The 23,180-nt window shown below is 39.1% G+C and overlaps 1 protein-coding gene across 8 annotated transcripts in view; it reads left to right on the top strand.

Annotated features, from left to right (window-relative positions):
- The window catches only part of LOC149226183 (uncharacterized), a 220,335-nt gene that overhangs the window by 64,824 nt on the left and 132,331 nt on the right, over positions 1-23,180 (top strand). For 6 of the 8 annotated variants that reach the window (XM_089377414.1, XM_089377415.1, XM_089377416.1 and 3 more), the window contains exon 3: positions 11,200-11,301. The exons of the other annotated variants lie outside the window; for them this stretch is intronic. In XM_089377414.1, coding sequence (XP_089233540.1) covers positions 11,200-11,301 — 102 coding nt within the window. The remainder of the gene's footprint in view (positions 1-11,199; positions 11,302-23,180) is intronic. 8 annotated transcript variants of the gene reach the window in all.

The raw sequence follows: 23,180 nt of genomic DNA, 5'->3' as shown, positions 1-23,180 counted from the left end.
TATAGGGTGACCTCCCTGCATCAATACTGCGCCAATCCCCTCTCCCGACGCATCACACTCCAAAACAAATGGCTGCGTGAAATCTGGCAATGCAAGCAACTCCTGGATAGCCCGCTCAATCTCATCCCGATAGGCCTTGGGGTGCCTATAGGGGGTGGTAATCACGGCCTGTATGCCCTGCTCAAGCTCGATGGTGTGCTCAAACCCCCGATCTGGTGGCTGTCCTGGTGGAATCTCCCCAAACACTATGGCATACCGATCAAGGATAGACTGTATCTCTGGGTGTACTGTCTGCCCTGTAGTTCCTGCCTTTGATGCATGCAGCTCCATTGCCCACTCTATGTCTCCCTTTCGGAAGACTGCCTCCATCCGATGAGCCGAGACAGTCTGAGGCGGATATGTGTGCTGTCCCCGTATCTTCTCATGCCTCCCTGTCTTCTCATCATCCCACTCCATCTCCAGGGTCTTCCAATCTATCGTGGCCTTCCCTAGAGTGATAAGCCACTGAACACTTAGTATCATGTTGGTGTTCGGAATATTGACCACGAAAAAGTGGTCAGTCAATGTGTAGGTGCCCATCATCACTGAAAGCTCTGGAACATAACGAGCACACGTCATGGTTTGATCTCCTGGGACCAAGACTGAAAACCCATCGAAGCTCTCTGTCTGTATACCTCTCCACTCGACCATTTGGGCATCGATGAAGTTGTGGGTTGCCCCATTGTCAACCAAAATTGATATGCGTTGCCCACGTACTGTTCCTCATACGCTTAGCATCAGATACTTGGGAACTCCCTGCAACGCTGCAAGGGCCCCTCCGGTGGGTGCAAAAGATGCACCACCTGCTGCCGATGGTGGAGGTGGCAAAGGTCCCTGTTTGGCATGGCTATCTCCTGCCTCCACATCCTCCTCGTCATCCTCTTCTCCACTGCTCTCGGAGAAGACCTTAATAAAATGTGCTTTACCAGCAGCACATCTATGTCCTGGTGCCCATGGCTCCTGGCAAGTGAAGCACAACCGCTTCTTCTTCAGCTCCCTCCTGGCATCATTGTCAAGCTGTACTCATCTTGGATTCCCCTTTGGAGGTGGAATCCTCACATCCTTCCCCTTAGACTGGAATGTCGGTCTCTGGGGTAAGGTGTCTGGGTCCTGGGTAAGACATCTTGTAAGTCCCGGGTCTTGCTGATAGTGTCCTGGAGCGTCACTGGTCTAGTGGATCGGACTAGACCCCGAAGTGGCTCTGCTAAACCCTCAACATACATATAGACCCTCCGTGCCGTGGATGGGTCTGGCACCATCATAGAGACCCTCAAGAAATCTGCAATGTAGGGCTTTGGGCTCCCTGTCTGTTTGAGCCTTGTCAGCTCAACAAAGTGCTGCTCTGGATCCCTCCGATCAAATTGCTCCATCAGTCTCCTGGTAAACTCAGCATATGTCGTCACTGTGGAGTGCCCCAGTGTAACCATCCCATGAAACCACCAATCCTGGGCCTCGCCATCCAAATGTAATGTTGCCACCTTGATGGCCTCTGCCTCCGACATCTGGTTAAGCTGGAAATAAATGTCCAGCTTCTCCACCCAAGACTTTGCCGAACTGTTTGATGAGCCATCAAACGTAGGCAAGTGGAATCTACTTGCTGCACGGTGGGTGTCACCATCATGGTAATGCCGGTACCCTCTGTGATGGTCGCGGGGTCTACTATCCCGCTGGAGCTGAACAAAGTCTCTGAATGAGAGGGCTTCCCTGAACTCCTGCCCATAGGCCTGGTACTCTGCAAAATAATCGCCCATATGTCCGGGCTTTGCCTCCTGCTGTGCTACGGCCCCCGTGTCTGCGCCTAAGAAAGTGGGCATGGTAAAGCGTGTAGGGGCATGTGAGGCCACCTGTTGCGCAGTATCACGCTGCTTTGGCAAGTGATGGGATGCACTTGATCCCTCACCAATATGGAAAACTCGTGGGCTTTCACGCTGTCTGGCCTCTACTACTGTGAATCTCTGCCCCATCACCTCAATCTGCCTCGACAGATCTTGCACTGATTTGAGGAGCATCTCCGCAAATCTCATCCCGTCCTCGTTTGCCATCTGCTTTGCGTCCACTACTGGCTCTCTTTGTTCTGCGTCTACCACAGGTTCCTCTTGTTCTGTGTCTGCCACAGGAACACAATCTCCCTCTCCGTAGGTATTTTCCAACCTACGCCCAGTGTCTCTATATCTCTGACCTCTGTAATAGATATAGGGTTTTTCCCCTGGTGTCATAGATTGCTAGTTCCACAGGCTGAGCCAGATCTATGCTCTGATACCACTGTAATATCCCTTATCAGGAATATTCCTCAAACACAAGCAAACTCCAACCAGAGATGGACTGGGAGGGCATTTACCAGAGATGTCGCCTCTGAAAAGAGGACGAGATCCGAAGGCTACCTGGCCCTTTCCAGACTCTATCTAAGAGTATAGGAGAAAACACACAAGTGGTATAATAGCCGAGAATGCTCAGAGAGATAAAAATAATAATGGTGCAACATATAACAATATAACCATAAGCAGATACTCAAGAAATGCAGAGAGAAATGCTAAGCCATTTTATTATACTGAGCAATAAATGAGTACAAGAGGTGATGAGACAGATGGCACCTCGACTTGCACAAGGCAAGTGAAGAAATACTCTCAGAATGACAAGAATGGTCTCTCTGCGTGGATGCTGCTGCTGTGCTGTTGCTGTTGCTAGAAAACAAATGATGATTTGGGGTTGCTCCCCTCCTCGGAAAAAGCTGAAACTCTGGATTTGGGCTCTACTCAAGAAACCCAGAAAAACCCAGAAAAACCCAGAAAGCTTTCCTGGAATGGCCTCACACTGATTTGCGTCCCAGCTGCTGGGAAACTGCCGTGCTACTGCTGTTGCTGAAAATCGAATGAGGATTTGGGGCTGCTCCCCTCCTCAGAAAACGCTGAAACTCTGGAATCGGACTCTATTAAAAAAACCCAGAAAAACCCAAAAAGCTTTTCTGAAATGGCCGACCCCCGAAAATCACCCCCTTGGGGTTCTGCGTAGTTCCTCAAAGACGCTGATGAAACTGCTACTGAAATGCTGATGAAACTGCTGCTGAAATGCTGATGAATCTACTGCTGGAATGCCAATGGAAATACCTTGCCCGAGCAGGCACTCGAAGTCCCCTGGGGCTAAGGGTGAGATCTCCGAACGGAGACACTCAATGCACTAAACAGTGCTGCAGACTAGCTAAACAACCAGCGTGCTCTAAGTCGAAATGACTATCACAAATGCTCATAACCAGAATGATCCCAAATGAAGGGGTTTCTCTTTATTTTATAGCCTCTGCCTCTCACAATCCCTAGGCTCACTTTCTCCTGCGTGATCCCCTTCTTGCCATGTGTTCCTTCCCTCCTGCGCAGTCCCTCCATGTGTCTGCGTGGGCCCCATTTTTGCGCCCCCCTTTGGCCCCCTTGGTTCCCCCTTAAGTCACGACGTTGTGCTACCTAAGAAGTGAATTTTTATTCTAAAGTGAGTTATGTTCCCCCTTCCTCACTTTTTATTTACAAATAACTATATAAGGCAAAAATCGAACAAAATCGAATATTCCAATTAGCCATAGCTAATTAGGAATATTAAATGCACGGATTCGCAAACTCGAGGGTGGGGTTCTCGAACCCGTCCTGGGTTCTCGTCCCTAAGTACCAGATTCGGGTATGGGTTCTTCTGAGAGGAACCCATAAGAATCGGGCTCTTCTATGAAGAACCGGGTTCTCTATAAAAAAAAATGGGTTCTTTTGTCTTGACGGGCTATGTCACAAGGTTCGTCGAACTTTAACCTTGAGGTTCGAATTTTGGCGAACCTCATTGAACCTCATAGCCAATGACCAAGTCCATAGATCAAAACTCATAACTTCATGTCACAACTCAATCTTGTATTTTATCCTTGCAGTTTCCAAGTTTGTGATAGCATATTTTATGTTTATTGATGTTGACTTGTTACTATTTTATTCTATAATTCATTTTAAATTAATATATGTTTATATATATAGACAAACCTAATAGCGAACCTCATCAAAAAATTCGAACTCAAACCGAACCCAATCATTGTTGAACCTGAACTCGAACTCGAACCATGTGACATTGTTGACGGGTACGGGAAACCTTGATGACGGGTATCTGGAACCCTAAAATCGGGTTCTTTGGGGTTCATTTTAGTTTTTTTTTTTTGTTGTTAATTTTAATTAATTTAATGGGCTTCACCTAATATTCGAGGTAGCTAGTTTTTCATCTTGCGAAGGAATTGGAGTATTTATGCTTTTATCCATTTAGAAAAGAGAAATAGGCTGGGCTCAAAGAAGGCAGAGAACTTAGTGTTCATTCATAGCACACTTTGTCTCATATCTCGAAAAGACCCTGGGTACAAGGAGGGTCCTTTCAAGAGATGGGACCAATACACAAATGATGCTATGTGTGTGGACGTGGAGATATAACCAGATGGCCTTATTGAGCTACCTCTAGTTGCTATGGATGAGCAGGAGCCTCAAGATGAGAGTGATTCCTACTTGGAGTGCTAATTGAAGATCTGAGTGATGCTGATGACACAAATGTTGATGACATGGCTTGAGGAAGCCATTGTTCACTATTAGCTATTTTTATTTTAGTATTATAAAATTTCCTAGTTCTTGTAGTATGACAATGGACATATATCATGATTCTTATTAATATGTAAACTCTAATTTGCGCTTGGTATCAAACTAGAAATTTCGAAATTTCATTGTGAATGTTGAATGTTCAATGATGTGCATGTTTAAATATTTGAAGTTTAAATCATAAATATTTTATTTTTCTTGTTTAAAGTTGAAAAATATACAAATTCATATATATTATAATTTATAAAATAAAATATTTATATATTATATATATAAATTATAATATACCCCAGATGAACCCACGCACCCTGCTTCAAAAAATGACATACCCGTCCCCGAATCCATGTTTCCTGGCAACATAGATTTAAGGGGTTATAGCCTGCTGACTGCCCCTTAAGAAGCATGCTATATTGTCAAGGGCATGATTATTGCTTGAATTTTTTGACAGGGGTTCATGTTAGTTGTGTCTGTATGTATTTAGAGACTTTTCACGACATGAATTTATATCTTGCAACCAAAAGGAATTTGCTGATGTTTTGTAGCTGGATTGCCTTGACATCTTCCTCACATTGTCAATGTTTTTTCTGGTTGTAACTGCTTCAATTTTAATCCATTGTGTTTCAAATGAACCATTCACCATCATCAGGGATGCAAAGTAACAAGATAGTAAGCAATCTTGCGAACAAGATCGGACAATGCTTCTATAAGAAAGGAGGGAAATTTGTTAAACTTCCAAAGTGAGCGTCTAGAAGAGTGGAACTACAAAGTTATAGGACAAAGTTACATATGAAATAAAGTGAAATTCATACAGGGAAGAAGGTTGAGAAGTAAAAATATTCACAATAACTTTTAAGGGTAAAATTTGAAGCATGTCTTTAGAAATGGGTGTGATCTCCATTGGTAAGAGAAAGGAATAAAACAAATTCAAGAATGTGGTATAATGAAGAACAAATAAGAGAAGGGGTAACTTTATTACAACAATGCCTTAGAGAGATGAAACAGCCACATTAATATGACTAAACAAAGGAGGAAAGGTTTAAGGACTATGGACACTTGGAGAATATCCTAGAAAAATGTCTGTTTGGGGGGACGTGAACATAGCCAATGGGGAAAAGAAAATGAAATTGAGGGAAATGGCCTAAATACCATTGAGTTAAAGAGAAGGAATGGAAGACAAATGAAGGAACAACTGAAGAGTTGAGTTTTGGGGGAGGGGCCGAGGGGTGGGCGGGAGGTAAGTCTGGAAGGCAACGTTATATTTAATAAGCATTGAATCAGCATTTTATAATCATTGAGATGTTGAAAGGGTCAGGTAAGAACATGGCAACACTATAAAAGGGGTTGGGGAAAATTATATAATAATCGATAGAAATAAAAACCATGGAAAGGAGTAAAGAGAGGGAAGAGAAAAATACAAGGATAGGACTAAAGTTTTGGATTTTTTGTATGTTAGAAAGTGTCCAGTAGAATGCCATTAATGCCAGTAGCAAGCAGAGAAGACCTTTGCGCATGCATAGAAGGTATATTGGCAGATATAACAACAGAGCAGGGACAACAGGCACATGTTGCAGTGTGCATGTCTGTACAGCAGCAGGGTGACCCTCCTGCAGCTGAGATTCCATAGAGATCTGTCCTGCAGTGCATGAGGATGCATTCCTGACATTTATTTAGTGGAGAAAACATGAGAGGGAATTGCATACCTTTTGCACACACGTGCCATCCTTAAGATACCTACAGTTTTCAGCAGTCCAGACTCCAAACTCAGTTTGTTTTAATTAGTTGCTTTTCTTGTTTGAGAAAAGCATTTTGAGATTTAGAACTAGTGTATTTCTGTTTGTCTTTAGTTAGATGCTATTAACAGATCTAGTTCTACTTAGATGGTATTTCCAGTTTTAACAGTTCGGTTGCATTTATGCATGCTCATTCAGTTGAGAGAGTGCTGACCCCTAGGTACTGGTTGCATGAAGGTAGTTGGAGGAGGCACAAATCTCAAGCAGATAGCAGGCTTGCATGAATAGCACGTTCTTCAGTTGAGGCCACTCCTTATTGGCTTCTTCTGTCCATCTAGGGTGGTGGACTAGTTAACTATGGTTTGACTTAGTCTAGTAGGCACCATTGTGCATGTGTCTAGATTCATTGTACTCACCTTTATCCTAGTCTATAAAAGAGGTTGTGGGTGGACTGTTGAAAGGGTGTGACTATTATTTTTTTGAGACTGTTGTAGCTTACTGCTTTTCCAGTTCATGCATAAATAGAGTTGTCCGATTTTCTGAACATGTTTACTGTGTTGCGGTGAGTAAATTCCAGCAGTATGTGCAGCAGAATTTGTATGAAGATTTAGGCTTTAATTTCACAAGGTTTGGGTTTGTATTTAATTGCAGAACTGACTGCCACGGTCTAGAAAATTAACATGGTGTCAGAGTCTTGTATCTGAAGCATTGTAGAATTTCATGTTAGAGACATCAGCCTTAAAGGAAAGAAAGCTGTTGGGTGGTTTCAGTGGGTGGTATGTCCAGGCTTTGGTGACTGAAGCAGATCTATTCTAGTGATTGGCATCTGGACTTGACAAGGGTTGTGGGGTCATGGGTGTGAAGAGCTTGACCAGTGAAGTTGACATGAAGGACACAGGAGGTTGGGAGGTTGCTGATGCAGTATATCCTTTACAGAAGGTTTTCATATTGAAGGTTTTGAAGAGAGTTCAAAACACAGAAGTAACCAGTGACCCAGAGTCATGTTTCTTCAAGTTTGTTGGTGTCAACTGTTTGACTAAGCCCCTATCAGAGAGGAGATTCCAGATCAGCATTGCAGGAACTGTCTCTGCCCCCCCATTCCTCGCATCAGACCATGCATTGTGTGGAATCGTGGCTGAAGCGCCCTGGGAACCATGCTTTGGGCCAAATTTGTGTGGCTCCTGGAAATTTGGAACTGCCATGTGCTGAACCTTGCTCTCGTCATGCCTCCTAGACACTCCCTAGGTGCTCCTTGGATGCTCTCTAGATGCTCCCTAATGGTAATGTTAAATTCTTAAAGTAGAAGGATGAAAATGAAATCCTTTTACTTAAAATTTTAACATTACCATTAATTGTTTCATGATCTTTGAGAGTGGTTCCAACCTCATCGGATTTCATATGGAGAAAATATAGTTTCATATCCCATTCAAAATTCAACAAACTTAATAGTTTTAAGGATTTCAGGATCAATAGTGTTGATTTTTGAACTCCTTTGTCATGGTGTTAGCTAAAATGCAGTGTTCCATGAGGATGTGCTCCTTAGGGTGGGATGCACACACCCCACGTTTCCCACTCACCTGGGACGGGGGGACACTTAGGGAAACGTCGTCCACCTTTTTGGGAGATGTAGGGACATATTTCCCAAAAGTAGCACCCCTTTTGAGTTTGACTTATATCAATTTACTATTCTAATATTCAATCTCCAGTATCTACTATAGTCTATTTTGCTCAGCACTAATTAGATTCTAGAATGATGAATGGTGAATTTAAATTTTAAATCTATTTACATTCTAGAATGATAAATGATGAATCAGGGTTGCGGGGGAGTGCCGCTCCCCCCCCCCCCCCTCTAACCCCCTCCTGGTGCACGCTTACTAATTTTTTTTTGCCTCCTTGCCAATTTAGGAGTGATAGAGAGAGCTGAAACAATTTGTTTTGAGTGGGGCAACCTAATGTTCAAGCCTATGGCCCTAGTGTTGATATGTAGTTCATGGTAATGTTAAATTCTTAAAAGTGACATTCTCTTTTATCTTTCATTTTCATCTTTTTACTTAAATTTTTAACATTACCATGAAATGACTCAAGATGTTTGAGAGTGGTTTCGACCTCATTGGATTTCATATGGAGAAAGTAGAATTTTAGATCTCACTCAAAATCTAGCAGACTTATCATTTTTTTCAGGATTTCAGGGTTGGGGGAATTGCAATGTTTCCATTGGATTTTGTCATGTGTCGGGGTATCGAACTTATATTTAATCAAGAGCACCAAGCCCTCTTTGTGGGGGAGACTCCCAATAATCAAGAGCACCAAGCCCTCTTTGCGGGGGAGACTCCCAATAATCAAGAGCACCTAGGGTACTAGGGTATGGAACTTGTGTTTAATCAAGAGCACCAAGGTCGTTCGACTATGCAAGAGGAGACTCCCAATAAAGGACGAGACAAGAAATTAGAAATTTCTCGTTGCAAGAGGGTCAAGTAGTAGATAATAGATTTACTTGTCTTCTTTAGTTTCTAGTACTTTTTATAACTATTGACTCTTTCATATTTATTATGGTATTTTTTGTAAACAATATATGACAATTTAAGTTTGAAGTTTGAAGTTGGCATTTATAACTCATTGGTAATGAATTATGAATATGATGCTTCGTGAAAGTTGAAAGTTGAAACATTTCTTTTCGTTTTAGATATTCTTTGTTGTCGTTTGGTTACTTGGTAATGGTGATGGTTACAAGTACAAATTACAACTTTAGTGATCGATGATGATAAATGTTATTATATATTGAATTTTGAAAGCTTGAAACTTTAAGATTGATGAATCACGAGACTCAATATGTTGTATGTTACTAACTTGTGGACGTGGTTGATGAAGATTATAACTTCTAGATGATTGATGTTATATGGTTCAATCCATGTTTTTATGTTTTTTATATCTAATTCATCATTCTACATGCTTTTGTTGACATATATGCACCAAAATATATAAATATATATATTTTATAAAAATTCGCTCCCGATTCGCTCCCAAACGGGAGCTTTTGAAAATGCCGCTCCTCGTTCCTGCTTCCACTCTTGCTCCCCACTTTTGCTCCCGCTCCCAAGTAACCTTGTGATGAATGATGAATATGGATCAATGTATTTCATTAATGAATTTCATTATTGAATCTCGTGGTGTATGGATGAATGATGAGTATGAATAATGTTTCTACCAATATGAATGATGAATATGGATCGGTGTGTTTCATTATTTAATTCAATTATGTATAGATCAATATATTTATGCTTTCATTATTGAATATATATATATATACCCTGACATCTTCTAGTACCCTGTAATTTCCCTAAAAATTGAGGGTATTCCCACACGCCCCCCCTTGTGTGTCTCCCCGCACTTGCGTCCCCATGTCCTAGAGTCTTGGTGGAACATTGCAAAAATGTAACCTCAGTTAAATAAAAGTCATTGATCAGGGACGTTAAACTTTTTCTACTATATTTTAAGGGTTGGATTAGGCAATTTGATCAAAGTTGGGCGGTGTTGACTGATGTCCCTAGAGAATTGAGGTAGAGACAAGGGCTAGACAAGCAGAGAAGAATGAAGGATGATACTAATAGTAGTGATTAGGATCTTGATATTAGTGATGGTGGAACATTGTTTGTCAAGGAGTGGTGGAACATGTATGACGGTGCTAAACATGTGGCAACACGGGTGCTTTCACAATTGGTGAATGCTTCTTCTATGGAGAGGTTTTCAGCAACTAGCTCGTTTATTGTTTTGGACCTTTTGGTCTTCATATTTTGGTGTGTTTTGGACCTTTTGGTCTTCATATTTTGGTGTGTCGATGGCCTATTTCGTAAACATAACTATTTGGTCATGTTACTGTTGACAGTTGCTAGATAACCTATTTCATGTATTCTATTAACTAGCTCATGTATTGTTTTGGACCTTTTGGTCTTCATATTTTGGTGTGTAGATGGCCTATTTCGTAAACATAACTATTTGGTCATGTTACTGTTGACAGTTGCTAGATAACCTATTTCATTCCATAAGTTAATGGTCTATATTCTATTATATTACTTAAAAAATTGTATGTTTGTTTGTAATTGATAGAATCTAGATTCTGGATGGTTGATGCTTAAATGATTAATCATTAATGTACTGTGGATGCCATTTCTATCTTGATTTATGTACAAACATGCACGCTTTCATATATGTTCTGCAACTAATTTGGCATTCTAGATGTTTTTTTTGAATATAAATGCAATAGTTAACATTCTATTCATGCAAGCCTAGTTAACAATGTGTTCAATAAGAGCTCATCATGTCACTTGTGGGAATTGAATCTGGGTGGGTAGGACAACAACATTCCTCCCAACCACCCGAGATAAACCCACTTGCATGTGCAGTGGAACTTGCATTTAAGTTACGGAAGTTTTAATTGAAGGTTAAAGATTTAATTTTAGGTTAAAACTTTAAGTTTCTTGGGTTAAGGTTTGTACTTTAAGTGCAGATCTGATCACCACGGGCCATAAAATTAACATAAAGGACTCATAAGATAAATAACCTAGATCAGGAGAGATGGAGGAAAGGTAGAGGGTACTGATTTATTTTTGGTTAAATTTGTTAATATTGTTGTTTACAGTTCCCCTCAAAAAATTGACGTTATGGTAAATTACAGAAATCTGCGCTTTATTATCTCTCACATTTTTAGGCGGACACATATATTTTCTCTTTAGTACTTTTGCTAGAATGCCTTTTCTTATTCTTTTCTGTAGACTTTGTTAGTTACCTTTTTATTTCGAAGACCTATTGATGGAACTTTCTGGATTGAATGTAAGGTTGATTTATTAGGAGATGAAGTGGATGCTCTTTTAAGCCTACTTGAAAAGATATATGCTGCACTTGATCACTATTCACCAGTATTGCAGCATTACCCTGGGGTAAGATCACACATTCTGGACTTGATTGTCATCTGTTTATGAGAAATTGTTGTTTCAAATTCACAGTGATGAATTTTGTGGCGTCTCTTTCTAAATACTACTTCTGTTATTTGTAAGGGGTTAAATCTGTCAGTAAATAGACTCTGGAAAAGACTGGTGAGGGCACTTGTTGAAAAGGAGCTTTAAACTTGTTTTTAATTGATGTTTAGCTTGCTATGGGAATTTTAATCAAAGTTTGAGGATTATTCTTTAGGTATTTCTTCTGAAGCAAATTGAGTAGAAATGTGCTTCTGAGGAATAATTGATATCCATTTTATTTAAGGTCTTTGATTAGAATTGGTAGAATCGACACTAGCAAATTTCCAATGCTATTTGACACAGATTAGGATTCTTTAAATAGGTTTTGCTAAAAATATGACACTGTTTGTTCTGTGAAATAACAGTAACTGTTTTTGCTGCCTTCTACCTCTGAAGTGATAGAGATGTAATTTGGTTATACCTGGTTCCTTTGACATAGATCTGGTTATCATTGTTTGATGGATGGTTCAAAGTATCTTGATTCAATTTGCTGCAAGATTGGTTAGGCATGTGTTTTCTAATTTTTGGAGTGGAGTAGAGTGGAAAATGCAAAATATAAAGACAGGTACAGAAGGCTCACCTGAGTTGGCAATTCTTGACCTGGAATGTGTTCCTTACTCGAAATTTGTAGAAGAAATCACGTATCCATGATTTCATGGTTCTTTTTACTGTTCCAACTTTGTAGCTTAATAGGGGCCTCTTCTTCCCTGTATTGAGGTTGCCAACAAATCTTTGGGTTTTTGGTTTTATTATGATTTGAGGCCTACCTGACATGATGTTTCTCATAATGAAATAGTTTTCTGTTTATTACTCCATTTTCTGGTTGTCATTTAACACAGGTACAGAAGGTTCACCTGAGCTGGCAATTCTTGACCTGGAATGTGTTCCTTCATCGAAATTTGTCGAAGAAATCACTAATGTATCCATGATTTCATGGTTCTTTTTACTGTTCCAATTTTGTAGCTTAATAGGGGCCTCTTCTTCCCTGTATTGAGGTTGCTAACAAATCTTTAGGTTTTTGGTTTTATTATGATTTGAGGCCTACCTGACACGATGTTTCTCACAATGAAATAGTTTTCTGTTTATTACTCCATTTTCTGGTTGTCATTTAACACAGGTACAGAAGGTTCACCTGAGTTGGCAATTCTTGACCTGGAATGTGTTCCTTCCTTGAAATTTGTCGAAGAAATCACTATTGTATCCATGATTTCATGGTTCTTTTTACTGTTCCAACTTTGTAGCTTAATAGGGGCCTCTTCTTCCCTGTATTGAGGTTGCCAACAAATCTTTGGGTTTTTGGTTTTTTTATGATTTGAGGCCTACCTGACACGATGTTTCTCATAATGAAATAGTTCTCTGTTTATTACTCCATTTTCTGGTTGTCATTTTTGTTTCATTTGTCTTTTATCCCCTCAATAGATGCTTTTACTGCTGTTGTTTAATCTCTCTCAGTTTAATCCAAGCTTCTGGGATGCAGGATTGTTCTAAAGTGTCCACGAGGTGTATGGGCAACCCACCCAATTTTCAGGGAACGTGAGGGGTCCCCAACAAAAGGTACCCTGCTATACTAAAAATTTAAATCTAAATATATGAAAGTTTGAAAAAATTAAAAATAAATAATAATATAATGATAATAAGACAATAGTTGAAACATAACATGCATACATTGCATGTATATAAAAATAATACATATTACATAATAAATGAAAATGAATGTTGGTTTTTCGGGGATTGTGCCCAAGAGTCCCTCTTTTTACAAGGTAATTATTAGAGTCCCCTTTCAACAGGGAATGCTGCCATTTTTTTTGAGAAGTGCCCCCTAGTGCATTTCTGTGTGACTGTTTCAAAAGGGTATGATAGGGAACATCTCCCTTGGAGTTTTTGTCTTGGAAGCATGGAGAGTATGCTCCTAAGTTGCATGAAACACCGAAACGTTTCAGAGTTTCTGAAACGGGTACGTTTAGAAATGTCACCTCCCAAAAATAGAAACGTCGGCCGAAACGTTGGCTGAAACACCATATATGTTTATATATATATATATAAAGAAATTTATAAATAAGTGAATGACACATTATCTTGCAAGAAAAAAGGTAATAAGACCCATAAATGACAATTTAGAAGGAAAACCAAGTCTATATTAACTCTAATAGATGATTACATAATGGTCAAGTTTCGGTTGAGTTTTGGAGTTTCGGGTACGGGTACATCCTGAAATGTTAGGCTCCTAGAAGTTTCATGCAACATAGTTATGCTCCTACCCTTGGGAGCACTTCATCAAGTAACAATAAATATTTAGTTAAAATTAGAATATATAGAGAATGTAGGGACTCAAGTCTATAAAAGACATTGGGACAATTGATATTTTGCCCTTTTTTTTTTTTTTTTATACCCAAATTCCATTTTTCTTGGTATTTTTCTAAAGGTAGTAAAATCCCTTTAGTTTGGAGAGTGTATAAAACCAATGTTTTAAAACTTCGGCTCGGCTCCAACTCTGACTCCGACTTAGTATCAACTCGGGCAGGTTGATTTCAATGACTTGGTCGCTAAGTTGCAGGAAATGTGGGTAGAGGGTCCGTTTCCGTACGGAAACGAAACAGAAACGGGGAAACCCGTACGGTATGGCCCAGAAACGTGTTTCCGTCCGTACTGGCCTATTTCTCGAGGAGGAAACGTGGCCAGTACGGCCAGAAACGCGTTTCCGGGCCGTATGTCGGAGTTTCCTCTTGTAACTTGACTTTTTCTTGTATTTTTATTTTTGTTTTTGCGCTTCTAATTTTTTATTGGGCGCCTCAAATATCCTCTAGATGCTTCTAGATGTCTCCCAAGTTATAAAAAAAGGAGTTTTTTGAGTGGGTCAGCCGAATGTTCAAGCCTATGGCCCTAGTGTTGATATGCAGTTCATGGTAATGTTAAATTCTTAAAGTAAAAGGATTTTTAACATTACCATGAAATGACTCGGGATGTTTGAGAGTGGTTTTGCCCTCATTGGATTTCATATGGAGAAAGTAGAATTTTAGATTTCACTCAAAATCCAGCAAACTTATCTGTTTTTCAGGATTTCAGGATTGGGGGGATTGCAATGTTTCCATTGGATTTTATCATGTACTAGGGTATGGAACTTGTATTTAATCAAGAGAACCAAGCCTTCTATGCAGGGGAGACTCCCAATAATCAAGAGCATGTAGGGTACTATGGTATGAAACTTGTATTTAATCAAGAGCACTAAGGTCGTTTGACTATGTAGGAGGAGACTCCCAATCAAGCACGAGACAAGAAATTAGAAATTTATCGTGGCTGATTTTGGATATTTCTATTTTCATTATGTGATCATTCATGAGTAAATGTGATGTAAATTTAGAGACTTATAGTTTATGCATTGACAATTGACAATTGTATAATAATGTAATAAATTAGAATGTATCATATATGCTTTATGATTGCACATATTTCTTAAATGTCCTATATATATATATATATTTGTGTTTCCCTGTTTCCAAAATTTGGGGGGGTCACGTTTCGTACCTGTGCTCGTTTCGGAAACTCGTACCCGTTTCCCCGTTTCGTGCAACTTAGCTCGATGGTTGTAAAAAATACATTATATATATATTTTATATTTTATTTTATTTTATGAAAAACATAATTTTAAAGATTTTTATTCATGTTTCCAAACACAAAGCTTTAAAATATAGAGGGAAGACAACATATCTATGTTGCCAGGAAACGTGGGTGCGGGGACGGGGACGGGGACGGGGACGACATTTTTGGAAATAGGGTGCGTGGGTTCGTCGGGTAATATAATAATATTAAATTTTAATAATTATATTTTATAAATTATAAATTATAAATTTATAATTAATAATATATATGAAATTTGAATTTGTATATTTTTTCAACTTTAAATTTTAAACAAGAAAACTTTAATGATAATCATTTAAACATGCATATTATTAATTAATATTTCATATATATATATAATTAATAATATATATGAAACATATTAAAGTTGAAAAAATATAATTAATAATATATATGAAATTTGAATTTGTATATTTTTTCCAAACCCATTCTGATAATGCATAAATGGACCCGCTTACCATTTTCATCTGATGGCAGTCTGGCACATGCCTTCAGAATAATAGTGAAGATCACCTGATTTGGATTTATGCCAAACCAAAGCATTCTGCCACAAATTGGAAAGCATCCATGCAACAGTTGTGGTCAGCATATCCTGCTGTCATTGAGTTCAACGAAACCGCATACCACACAAGCATCCAATCAAATACAGTTTTGTAGGTCAAACTTGTTCCCTAACTCTATATTGCCATATTAACATTGCAGGCATCATTGTTTGTCTGATCACACTGCTATAATGTCCATCCTTTTCCATGCTTCCAATTTCTCGTCCTATGCTTATCTTTCATTTTATTTTCCAAATCCAACAGAATTTCAGACCTTTCTCAATTGTTATGTTACCTGTTTGACCCTCAAACACAAGTCCCCAGTATTAGCTACCATAAAAAAGAGTGAAGATATTAACTATTGTTTTATACAGACAAACATAACATCTGTTGCTTGATGCAATTAACTTATTCAATTTAGAGCTGCACCATATTTTCACCCAAAAATGAAACACATGAAATCAGTACAAAGTCAATTATACAGCTTGCTGGCAAGCGTCTTTTGTCAAGCCAACATATGGAATAATACATTACAGCTATAAACTATAATTCTTGTGTGCATCTCTCTATGTCCATTAATGTCTGTTCTCTCTATGTCCATTAATGTCTGTCTATGTGTATGCATCGATTTGTGTGCATACATCTACATCTTATATGTATTTATGTGAGATTTGAATTTCAACACTTCTCATCATGAGCAAAAATAGAACAAGAGTGTCTCTGAAAATGCCTTTACTGCTATTTATAAGTCATTACCTGAAGCTCCAAGGAAAAAAAAAGGTCTCTAACTGAAGCCCGATCCCTATTCTGCCCAGACAAGCTCTCTGCAATCATATATCCAAGGAGGTCGACAGTCCACTCACATCTTTTGTTCACTTGAATATCTTGATGTAACTTCAACCTAAAAATTTTGGAAATACCCATGCTACTTCAAACTTGTTCTATGGGCTCTTGTCCTTGAGAAATGCCCTAGGGAGATATAGCCTTTGGCATGATACATGAAAACAGTAAACAGTCCTCAAACCTCCACTCCCTTTGTAGAGACACCAACAGAATAATATAGCACTTCCAGCTAACTTATTTTACTTAAGCCTCAATATAAATCCGAAAAAAACAGAGTTGAGGAAATAATGAAGTGGATTAAATCACTCAAGACGGTTTCCTGCATGGTGACCTCATTTATGAACTTGGCAGAATAGTGGCAATTACGACATATGCACTTCTTGCGCTTTTGATGAGACTTCAGTGGTCTTTACAACTTGCTGAAAAGCACATGCCACAAACAAAATATAAGCTTCTTCCTCTTGTAAAACAATGCAGATTCCCACCACTCCTATTGCACATCATGTGATGATCACTACCACCTGCTCCTGTTTCTTATCATGCAGCATAAAGTGCACATCAGGTACATCCCCTGCTTCCTTCATCAACCCTGTCAGTCACTGCAATTCTGCATAGATCTCCTCTATCTGTGGGTGTGATCTATCTCCTACAACAAATGTATGCACTTTGTTCTTAACCTCAATCCAACTATATATTATTAATTATATTTTTAATATACCTTTTTTATGAAGAACCCAAAGAACCCAACCCGAAGAACCCGAAGAACCCAAGAACCCGTTAAAGGAAAAGAACCCAATTTTTTCTTTTGAAGAACACGGTTCTTCATGGAAGAACCCGGTTCTTCTGGGTTCGTCTGGGAAGAACCTGTACCCGAATCCAGTACTTGGGTGCGGGAACCCGGGACGGGTTCGAGAACTCCACCCCCGGGTGCGGGTACCCGTGCAACACAACAACATATGATCAAAGTAGGCTCATGAATATATCCATTATATCAAAATGGCACCCAGTGCACTGTCCAATACATATGTGAATGATGATATAGAGATCAAAACAAAAACACATAACCAAGGAGGCTAGAAATGGCCTCTACAACAAAAGTAAACTGTGACAGTGAAACATCACTAGTCACCACTGACCAGTACTATTGGCTATTGCTAGAGGAACCAACATCATCTGGCTCAACCTTTGAATCAGAGCCAGATAGGGAAACCCATGGCTCCTCCTCATCATCATCTCCAACTGCAACTGTAGAAGTGGTAGCACTAGCAGGTTGTGCAACAACTGCACGCTAAAATAGATGAGATATGCGCTTCTGTCCTCGCTGAGCAGAGGAAGCGCCTGCAACTGGAGGACTTGGGGCTGGGCCTGAGGCTGGTACAAGTGGATCTGTATTCAACTGAACATTATGTTCGAATGATGCCTCCACCTGTAAATCCAAATGAAGATCCTCATCCGAATCAAACTCTATTGGATGATTCTCCACTACCCAATTTGATGTTGGATCAATATCTTCCAACACAATGGGATCTGAATCAGGTCTTTTGTTCAACAATTGGTTGCGTCTGAGGCAGAGGTTGTATTGGACATAGACTATATCATTTAATCGTTTTTGATCCAAACTGTTTCTCTTCTTCGTGTGAATCCTCTCAAAGACAGACCAATTGTGCTCACACCCAGTAGCACTGCAAGTTTGACTCAAAATACGAATTGGAAACTTTTGCAATTGAGGACAATGGCTACCAAAAGCAGCCCACCATTGTGCTGCAAAAAACATAGTAGTGTAATGAGTTAGCTCAACAAATTATATCCAACTTTCAAATTATAAACAATTTAACAAAATAAGTATTAAGAATTTGAAAATTGAAATTTTTGTTTACCTGGCTCATCTGCTTCCCTTGCAATATTTGCTAGGTTTTTCCAAAAGGTACCTCTGGCTTTGCTGAAGGCATAGTTTTAAAATTCGGCCGTTTCGAAACTGAAACGGCCGAGTTGATCCGTTTCGTTGCCCTCAGAAGTGACTCGGTAGAAGAAACGGTTCGTTTGCTGACTTGGCCAACTCGGCCGTTTCCATATTGACTCGGCCGAGTCACAAATAGCGGCCCTTAACCCTAGTAAAACAACGATTTAACAATTTTTTAATGATTTTTTAAGGTGTTTGCTGATTGGTTTGGACTCCAATGTGTTTTATGAATTAGTTAAATGTTATTTGGGGTCCATTTCCCCCTCCCAAACCCTAGTTAACACACTCAAATACTCTGTACTATTGATATGCTATTCAAATTTCATGGTAACGTTAAATTCTTAAAGTAAAAGTGACATTCTCCTTAATCTTCATTTTCATCCTTTTACTTAAATTTTTAACATTACCATGAAATGACTCAGGATGTTTGAGAGTGGTTTCAACCTCATTGGATTTCATATGGAGAAAGTAGAATTTTAGATTTCATTCAAAATCCAGCAAACTTATCAGTTTTTCAGGATTTCAGGATTGGAGGATTGCAATGTTTCCATTGAATTTTGTCATGTATTAGGGTATGGAACTCGTATTTAATCAAGAGCACCAATCCCTCTATGTACCTTGATGTTAGTGACATTGGTTGTCAAACTCCTCTGGGATTCGCTTCCAAACCAGGAGCTTCTGAAAATGTCGCTCCCGCTCCCGTTTTCGCTCTCTTTCCCCACTTTCGCTCCTGCTCCCAAGTAACACTGAGCCAGATGATGTTGGCAACTCTAGCAGTAGCCACTAGCCAGTAGTACTGGTCACAGAATTTTGTTGTAGAGGCCATTTATAGCCTCCTTGGTTATGTGTTTTTGTTTTGATCTCTATATCATCATCGTGTATGTATTGGACAATGCACTGGGTGCCATTTTGATATAATGGATATATTCATGAGCCTACTTTGATCATATGTTGTCTTCTATCTATATTCTAATGTTGTGTGTTTGGAAACATGAATGGAAATCTTTAAAATTATGTGTTTTTATAAAAAATAAATATTTAATGTATTTTTTTACAATGACCGAGTCATTGAAATCGAGCCGGCCGAGTCGATACCGAGTCGGAGTAGGAGTCGGAGTCGACCCTTGGCCGAGTCGGAGTTTTAAAACTATGGCTGAAGGTTGTGACCTGTCGGTGTATCTTTAACTGATCACACTGCAATGGGGTCATGTGATCAATGCAGTCAATCAATCCATCTCTAACCTCCCCACCCAAAGCTCCTGCCTCCAGAGCTTTATAATGATACCGTGGGTTCAAAAAATACCCAGCTGCATGTATAGGGCGATGGAGTTGATTGTTCCATCTTTCATCAATGATTGCCCAAATGGGCCCATACTTAGCCACTCTATCCTTGTATGCCCTCTTTATTTGCTCCTTTGCTTGATCCATAGCCTCATAAATGAAGCCCATAGCCAATCTTTCCCCATCCACCAACCACAACACCTTAACCAGTGGCTCAACAACCTTCACAATCTCTGTTGCCTTTTTCCAAAATATTTTTTCATTAACTTTCTTTTTCAAATCTTTGTCTTCCTGTGTGAGAGACTATTGGTTTTGATTCCAATCATCACTGGAAAACATCTTTTGCAAGTTTCTATGTTGTGAGAGCATAGATTGCAATGTCAAAAAATGAGTTGCAAATCTATTGATGGCAAGCCTAATAATATCTCTACCCCCTGTGTGTCTCCTCATCAGGGTCAAAATCCATGAATGATTGTAGATAAATTTTGTTATGCTTTTGGCATGATCTACAGTGTTCTTGACCCAATCTAATTTGCCAATAGCCTCCAGCATGAGGTCTATGCAATGTGCAACACATGGGTTCCAAAAGATGGTTTTGTGTTTTTCCTCTAACAGTTTACTAGCAAGAACATAGTTAGAGGCATTATTTGTGATGACTCGAACAACATTAGCCACCCCCACCTCCTCAACAACCTCATCCACTAGCTGAAACAACAATTGTCCATCTTTCACCCTATCAGATGCATCAACTAATTTTAGAAACATGGTTCCCTGTGGGCAAAAGATAAGAAAGTTTATGATGGTACTGTTCCTTTGATCAGTCCATCCATCTGACATGATGGTACATCCTGTTTTTTCCCATGAGTTTTTGAAATGTTTCAAATACTCATTAATGGAGGAAATTTCTTTCTGCAAACGATACCTCCTTAACTCATGCATAGTAGGGCCTCTAAAGCCCTTTCCAGCAGCAAATATGGCATCAAACATAGGCTCATAATATGGTGAACAGGAAGCATTGAAGGGGATATCAGCATCATACCACCATCTAGATATGTAATCACCAACAATCTCCCTCAATTCTTTCTTCCAATGGTCATCTAAAGTGGGATGCAAAGTTCTATTAGCTTCAAGACCATGTGCATTTGATGGGGAGGAGGGTGTGACATTAAAATAACTTTTAATATTCATATCACCCTTCTTTTCATTTTACCCTTACCCTTTTCTTGAATAGACTCCAAAAATTGAGGAACATAGCGGAAGGGGTTGGATGCATCAGTACAAGGGATAGAAGAAGAGCCCTCAAAATCAAAATGGGGGTTGGTAGCCACCTTTTTTTTGTATACTCCTCTTCCTCCTAATTTTAGCTTCTATTTTTTTTGCCTAACTTTTTCTTCCTAAAACTTCTCAAAGCTATTTAACAACTCCTTCCTAATCTCCCCAATTTGTGGTGATTCACAGGGAGTAATTTGGCCTCTAATCCCTGCCAAGTGTTGTTTCAACTTGAGAATGCCCCCAAGACCCTCCTTAATTTTTCTATGGCAAAATTTTCAATGCATTTGATTATCAACCATTTCAGCATATGCCCAAGCAACATCTTTCACTCTAGGAGTGATTTTTTGACTTGGAAATGAAAGGAAAAATTCTGAAAATGAAAACAAAAAAATAGCATTGCTTCAATGTTCATTTCTTTTACAAAAAACACTCTTTCAATTTCCATATTTGCACAAAAGATTAAATAAGAAAAAATAGATCTTAGAAGTGAAAAAAATACCTCTAGGCACAAATTGCCTCCTCAAAGTTGCTCCAACAAACCAACTCCTCGATGCTGCTCCAATGGTTGCCCAAGAAGCTTCTCACTCTTGCTCCAATGCTTGCTTAAGACTCCTCACTACTGCTCCAAAAACAAACTCCACAACTCTTCACAAACTCCTCACAAATTCTCACTCAAATGCAATGAGATAACTGTGAAGAAATGAGAGGGGTTGGGTAGCTTTTATAGGGTTTGGGAGAGGTAAATGGACCCCAAAGAACCCAAAGGCAGAATAGAATGGGGTGTTGGGTCCTGAATTTCCCAAAAAGGAATGCAGTGCTTTTCGGCCGCGACCACCGAGATGACTGGGTTGTTATCGAGTCGGCCGAGTCGGTGACGATGACTGGGTTGTTACCGAGCCGGCTGAGTCGGTCATCGACTCGACCGACTCGGTAACAATCCGGCTGGCCAAACCAATTTGGCCACTGAGCCGACTTGGCTAGGCTCTGGTTCGGTCTGGCTCGACCATTTCGGTTTCGAGCCGGCCATTTTTTAAAACAGAGTATAAAACTCCTTACAAGATCTCTCTTACAATCAAGTTAGCTTTGCCTAAGAGTTTGAGTGATATGTATTCCATCAAAGTCAGCGATGTCTTGCACCTGGATTCCTTTGTATAGAACATCTCATTTGCACGAGAATTGCCTTTTATCACACCTTTGCTTTATCATGGAACTAATGTTGCCGTCTCTAGCATGATTTGCACGAAGAAAGATTTGGTCAACCATATTGGTGCAAGGAGTGAGCCCGATGGGTTTTAAACCTAGTTCATCATTGTTGCAAGTGGTCCAACTTGTTGCTAAACTATCACTCGATCTACAAAAATATAGTTGAAATGATGTCGCTTTCTTTAGTAAAAACAATAAGAATGTACATTTGAGTATTGCCCTTACATTGATGTACCTTGATTGGCATTTGGTACTAACTGGGCCTAAAAATTCTTACAATGATTTTAAGAATGTGAAATAATCCTAGTTCCCACTACATCATTTGCCCATTCTAGTTTGTAGTTTAGGTTGTTTGTTGGACCAAATAATTTCTTTGCAATGGTCTTCGGTGCATGGGTTCTTGTTTTCGTTCTACTTCTAGGAGGCTTCCTTATGTTTTTCTCAAAAAAAGGTGCTTCTTTATGCTCCAAATAATATAGCATTTACAATTAGCATTTTACAAGAAAAGTGAGTGGCAAAAGGGACCACCACTACCGGGTAATAAATAGGTGTGATTGCTTTTCCTCTTTATAATAGAAAATTAAAATCAATTAAGGGATAAATAAACAAAAGCCCCATTAAAATTGAACCATGCCTACGTAAATCATTGGCACATGGCCAAATAATAGTGAGCCATTAATGACACTAAGTTTGCTCTAAGGGATGCAATCACAATAAACATAAACTTCATGAATTAAGTACATGCCATCACCGTTGTAGGATATGCTACATCATCTTTGGGATTGGGACAGCCTACATCACTGTGTTGGTTGATTTAATCTTTGAAGTTTTAACTTAGAGAATTTGATGGGAAACTAAATAAATTTGTTGAAGTTATATAGTAAATTGGTTAAATTTCGAAATTTATTCTTTCATTCAACAATTTTGAAATTTGATTAAATTTGTTCAAGTTCAAAATTTGATGATTAAATCTGTTTAATTTCAAATTAAATTGGTTGTAATTCAGATTAAAGGCAAGTTTATAATTTTATATTTCCTCAACCTTAATGACAAAATTTATCTTG

This window comes from Pinus tabuliformis, chromosome J, assembly GCF_031772625.1.
Source record: "Pinus tabuliformis cultivar Carrire ecotype Pingquan chromosome J, CPIR1, whole genome shotgun sequence".
Taxonomy (NCBI): domain Eukaryota; kingdom Viridiplantae; phylum Streptophyta; class Pinopsida; order Pinales; family Pinaceae; genus Pinus; species Pinus tabuliformis.
This window is presented reverse-complemented; position numbering and strand designations above follow the sequence as displayed.